Raw genomic sequence first — 5987 nt, 5'->3', positions numbered from 1 at the left:
ACAAATACTAAAACCTTGTTCGGCAGTTGTTGTCACGAGCGTTCAAAATCTCTGTTAAATCCATGGGAGGAGGTTTTCAGCATCAAGTTGCACTGAAGAAGAATGTCCAAGTTGTGAAACTTTATAATGCTGGCTATGAAATTATTGCAGTTTTGTTATGAATTAATTAAAATCATCTGAGTTAAGTAGTATATTCTGTGTCAGTAGGTTGACAGGCATTAAAATTGCAACGTTTTTGTGCTTGCAGCAACAAATTTTATACTTTGGCTTTTTCTACCTGGATTATTGAGCATGCATCAGGATACTTTAGCTTTTCTTTTTCTTTCGGCTGCTCCCTTCCTCAGGGGTCACCCCAGCGAAATAACTCAAACGAAGACTTAGCAATTGCTTTTACACCAGATGCCCTTCCTGACGCAACCACAGATCACCAAGCTACCACAGCCCTCTGTGTGGAGCAGAGGGTTGTCATCTTGGGCACCCAGGGGAGCAGATGGTAGGGGTTAAGGGCCTTGCTCAAAGGCCCAGAGTAGAGCAAATGACGGTGGAGACAGGTGTGGGTGATTCGCATTTCCCACAAACATTTTGATATTGTCGGTCCAGGGAGTTGAACCAACAACCTTACAGGTCAAAGTCAAGGTTTCTTTATTGTCGTTCGCATCTCATGTGGTACATGTAGCGGAACGAAATTGTGTACACAGGGTCCCAGTTACACCCAACCAAAGTATAAAGAAAAGGAGTAAGATATGAACAAAGAAATACACTTAACAATGCAAAATCAATACGCCAAAACAACAGCAGCACGAACATGAGTGTGCGTGAGCAGACGAGCACGAAACAAATCAGCAGTACGAAACAAATCAGCAGCATGAGATCAGCAGCACGATCACAGGCCCACCTTATCTAACCTCTGCGCCACCACTCCCCTAAATTTTATGCTTTAGCATTTGACAAAAATGCAACAAAGCAAACAGAAGATTTACATTTTTTTTATATTTCCCAGTGGGTTTGTTCACATCTACCTTCTAACAGATGAACAACTGCAAACATTTGAGTGGTGATAAAATGGTAACTTGTTCACTTGACGGAGCACCTGTTGACTTGTGGTTAATGCTGTCAACACGACTGAGAGGGAAGGAGTTTTTAAATTCTCCCCTGTGTGTGATAAAAAAAGACTTTTCTGTGCATGCCATTTGTCTGTTGAACTGTAACACTGTGCTTTCTTCAGATATTTACTGAATTTAATAATATACCAAGAGAGTGAAGTTTTGTTTTCTGCTTGTGGCTGTTTGTGCATTTCTGAAAGTATGGTCTTATATAGTGTAAAGACAAATTTAATTTGTTCTAATCCAAAACTGGCTGCAAACAAAGAAAGATACTTTGGTTTATTTTTTAACATTTATATAGTTTCCCTTCCCTGAATTTTATTCCTTGTTTTAAAACATCTTCAGGTTTATATTTTGTACATGCATTAACGGGAAAGTAATAGTAATTTAGTTTAACTCCTTCAGCACTCACTTCAACCCTTATCGAAGATTATGTGTTTTTGTCGGGATTAGCTGATGCTTTGTCTTCCGTGTGTCTTGTTTCTTCGCTGTGTTCCACTTCCTGCGGAAAGGAAAAACAACAAAAAATGGGTAAATTAAATTAAAAGTGATAAATATAAAAATGTGTCAGTAAAAAAAAAAAAAAACATTGAAACTAAACAAATACAGAATACATGCAGTCAAAAACCAATACTCAACTAAAGAACTTATTTAGATGTGGTAAAACGTTTAAAGTTGTATTTTGAGCTGAAATTCTGTAATTGTGTGATGTCATATTCTCCTGCCCTGTAAAAAGACAACCTGGAACAAATGTTATGGTTTTAAAATAAACATTAAATGATTTTAGAGCTCCTGCTGTCTGCAGCAGTTGGTGACGGGATGAAATCTTCAGGGGTTAGAACATGATGATGATGATGATGATAGTATTAATGATGATAAAAAAGCTGGTAACATAAGTCGCACATTTGCACCTCTGCAACACGAGTCTCCCTCTGGTGTTTATAAGATACCAGTGACCTCAGCCATTAACTGTACTAAATACACATGGTGTGACTGTCACTGGCACCAGCAGCCCAACACTGGTCTGAGTGTGGTCATACAGGAAAAACAACAGCTCTACAGCACAAAAGAATTTAAAAATGAATTTTATCTGCCTGTCTTTCTAAGGTTGAAGTTGTTAGCTTTAAATGTTTCACGTTTGAGTGAATGACTTCTCAGTCGTTCACTTCCCAATCCCAGAGCTCTGCAAGAAGACAGACGAGTATTTACAGTCAAAATGAAAAAACTCAGACCCAATTAGAACAAACTATACCAAAAAGAAACCATTTGAAAGTTCTTCTACATAAATTTGGTCAAACTCGTCGATCTTCAGAGCCATGATTCAGCATTAAAAACATTTTAAACAGTGAAATATGGTTTAGCATATTGGGTTTAATGAACAAATTATAAAATAAACAATGCCGAACGAGCGGTGATTGAGCTCACCATATAGCTAGTTTCCCAACATGACAACACAGGTGATAAAAAGTTTAAAACACCTCTACAGCACCAACTTCCTACACTTTTACATAAAAAAGCCATATTATAGTCCAAAATGCAGTTTAGAAAAAGGATAAAATAACTTTAAAATACAAAAAAGGTACTTACAATCTTAAATAAAGAGGACGTGGTTAGGATAAAGTGAATCCTGTTGTTTGAGAGGCCAGCCCTAACACTGGAATGCTGCAGCACTCACCTTGGTTTATTATCCCGAGCCCAGCTGTTGCTCCATGACAAATGAAGAAACCAAAAGACCTACATCAAAGGTCATAAAAACACAATATGCCTTGTTAGCATGCAGCATTATGCTTGAGCATCGAAACAAGTTAGGCGCTATATTTGAATTTTGTCCTTATAAGACATGATTTTAACAGGCATCCTGTCACACATTGCCCCCAAAGACATTTCCCATTATATCGTGAGGGTCAGCACTTTAGAATTTCTTTTTCATTTTGATGATGTAAGTTGATCTTGTTTCCAAAGGAAACTGTGCCTAAGGCCTTTAAACCCATGCTTGTAAACTGTGCCAGCTGTGTGCTACAATTCAAGCAAAAGAAACGAGTTTGACACTTATCATCAAAGGCACCTTCTCACAAGCCTAAGATGGTCTTCCCTGAATGGTTTACCAGACAATTAGAGAAACACACATTTTTATACAAAACAGCTCTTGTGATGCTGTGTTTAAAACACTGAAGTAGAGAAGCTGTAATCCATCCATCAGCTGTTCTGCATTTAGGGATTGTATCAGTCTCTCTTGTGTATCCCTTAAGAAGAAGAATAAGAACAGCTGTTGGCACTGTTGTGAGGAGTAATCCCCTGGCAATTCTTCCTTTTCTTTAAAGCTCAATGGCACTCATTTTATTTTTTTAATCATTTCTGACCTGTATGGACTCTGAAACTTGATATCAGTTACTTTTTAAAGCTTCACTGAAGCATAGCAAAGGGTTGCTTTTGTGCCAGAGGGAATTACAAAGATGCATTAGTCACAACTTTGGCTTGTCTGTAACTTCTGATGAGCTGAACAAGGAAACCATCCTCTTTGCATACAAGGTAAAAAAAAAAAAAAGAGAAAATTAACTTCTCATTAACAGACTACAGGCAAAGAAATTGCATGGATCTCAAAATGTTGCTTTTTCTTCCCAACGCTGTCCGAGAACAATCTACTTCTGTCCCCGGAATCAAAAGTGTAGGAATCCAGTTTCTAAAAAAAATACATTTCAATTCTCAATTATCTTCTGATTTGTAGGGGGTCTGTTTTCTGGCGTCTGAGGCGTGTCACGAAAATAAACCATAATAAAGGCAGAGGTAAGGGCTGGTGCCCAAGCATCAGGCAGCATGACCAAATACAGCAACACACACGTGACACAGGCTCCCATCAGATTGTATAAAAGGAAGCAGCAATCACCACCAACAACGGGCACCCTGCAAAGGTAAGTATCCACAAACCTTTGACATCCTATAGCACAGGAAACATGTAAATATTAAAACAGATATGTGAAAACTAGTACTTAAAAGTTCTTACTCTTTTCTGTTCATCCTGTTTTGATGTAAATTAATACAACTTTAACACAAAGAAGGAACATTAGTGAAGCTGATTTTGATCTCTTTTTATCAGAAGTCGTCACCAAAGTTTGCAACAAAACCTCCTGCTCACCTTGTGTGCTGCAAGGTAAATGAGACTAATTTATCTGTCCTGTTTACCAAAAACAATATTCAGTAAAAGTCAAAGTTTAGCAATATAAACATCACAATTTATGCTTTGCATCTATCTTTACCAGTCTCAGAGTATTTAACTATTACTGTGTATAGTGACTTGAAGCAGAACGTAAAATGATTAACGTTTATCACGTTTCTTCTTTAAGTAAAGGGTCAACATGCCCGACCCAGAAATGGAGTGTTTTGGCCCGGCGTCCGTCTACCTCCGGAAGCCGGAACGGGAGCGAATTGAGGCCCAGAATACCCCCTTTGATGCGAAAACAGCATATTATGTGTCTGAGCCGGCAGAGATGTACCTGAAGGGAAAACTCATAAAGAAAGAGGGAGGCAAAGCCACTGTGGAAACCCTCACTGGGAAGGTGAGAAGGCATCCCTGCAATGACGAATGTCGCATCACTTGACATCTGAATTAGTTTCTAGGAATTTATACTGAGTGTTGTATGTGAATTGCATTTACATAAATAAAAATAAATTGTAAAAATATACATTATATTTTGCTGTTTAGGAGAGATAAAGTTTAACGTTTTATTGCAAGGCGTGATATTTAAAACACCTACGATTCTGCACTCAAAAACTGCTCACAAGTTAGTAAGGTGGCTAAGCTTTACGTTTCCAAAACCTCTCTGATCTTGTCATAGTTGAGAAACGTGTTTCCAGAGCTAAATGAAAGATCAGAAGTCAGAATGCCATTCTGTGCAAAGAGGAGCTATAGCCTCAGTCGTAAACCAAGGCTAGACTGAAGGTTTTAAAAGTGAAGACTGACTCAGACAGACTAGAAGTGACCGACATAATAAAATTAAACACCCATCAAACTCTGTTCATATGATAAAAAAAATCCTTGAAATAAAATGAAAACTTCCTCCCACAGACAAAAAAACAAACAAAAAAAAAGACAAGCATGCTATTGTAATGCAATGCACATACAATTGGTAACTCCAAATTGTCCCTAGGTGTGAGTGAGAAAGTGAATGGTTTTTTTGTCTGGTTTGTCTCTATGTGTCCCTGTGATGGACTGGAGACATGTCCATGGTGTACCTCACCTCTCACAAAGTGACTGCTGGATATGGGCACCAGTGATCCCCATGAACCGAAAAGGAAGTAGTGGGTAAAGATAATGGATGGATGTATGGATGGATGGATGGATGGATAAAATGAAAACGATTCAATATGGGTCACAAGCTTCTCATCAGCCATTTGCCAGGAAGTACAACGTGGCAAACATTTGGAAAAAGCACTGGATGTCTGTGAAAAGGCCATAGTCCAGATGTGGAGCTACAGAAATAAAAGGAGTAACACTGTATTAAGCTTAATTTATGCTTGTGTCTTCTTCAACTTCTGCATCAGAGTATCACTGTGAAAGAAGATGAAATCTTCCCCATGAACCCTCCAAAGTTTGATAAGATTGAGGACATGGCCATGATGACCCACCTCAATGAGCCCACTGTGCTGTATAACCTCAAAGAGCGTTATGCAGCATGGATGATCTACGTAAGTTTGAGTTCATCTAAACATCTGTAGCTGAAGCCTCTGATGATGGCAGGCAGATGTGCATCAGTGATGATTCTCTGTGACTTTGCAGACCTACTCAGGGTTGTTCTGCGTTACCGTGAACCCCTACAAGTGGCTGCCAGTGTACGATGCAGTGGTGGTGGCAGGATACAGGGGAAAGAAGAGAATTGAGGCTCCGCC

The 5987-nt window shown here is 38.9% G+C and overlaps 1 protein-coding gene across 1 annotated transcript; it reads left to right on the top strand.

The window, feature by feature from the left end:
- Window positions 1-3994: 3994 nt before the first annotated feature.
- Window positions 3995-5985, top strand: LOC119412814 (myosin heavy chain, fast skeletal muscle-like; the record flags this gene model as incomplete). Its single annotated transcript, XM_037679847.1, has 5 exons — window positions 3995-4012; window positions 4198-4251; window positions 4445-4657; window positions 5643-5786; window positions 5878-5985. Coding segments are annotated over exons 3-5 (453 nt in total), but the record flags the coding sequence as incomplete, so codon positions are not given.
- Window positions 5986-5987: the final 2 nt, after the last annotated feature.

This window comes from Nematolebias whitei, chromosome 7 (genome assembly GCF_014905685.2).
Source record: "Nematolebias whitei isolate Nwh7 chromosome 7, NemWhi1, whole genome shotgun sequence".
Taxonomy (NCBI): Eukaryota; Metazoa; Chordata; class Actinopteri; order Cyprinodontiformes; family Rivulidae; genus Nematolebias; species Nematolebias whitei.
Note: the sequence above shows the minus strand (reverse complement) of the source record. Positions and strands in the feature narration are given on the sequence as shown.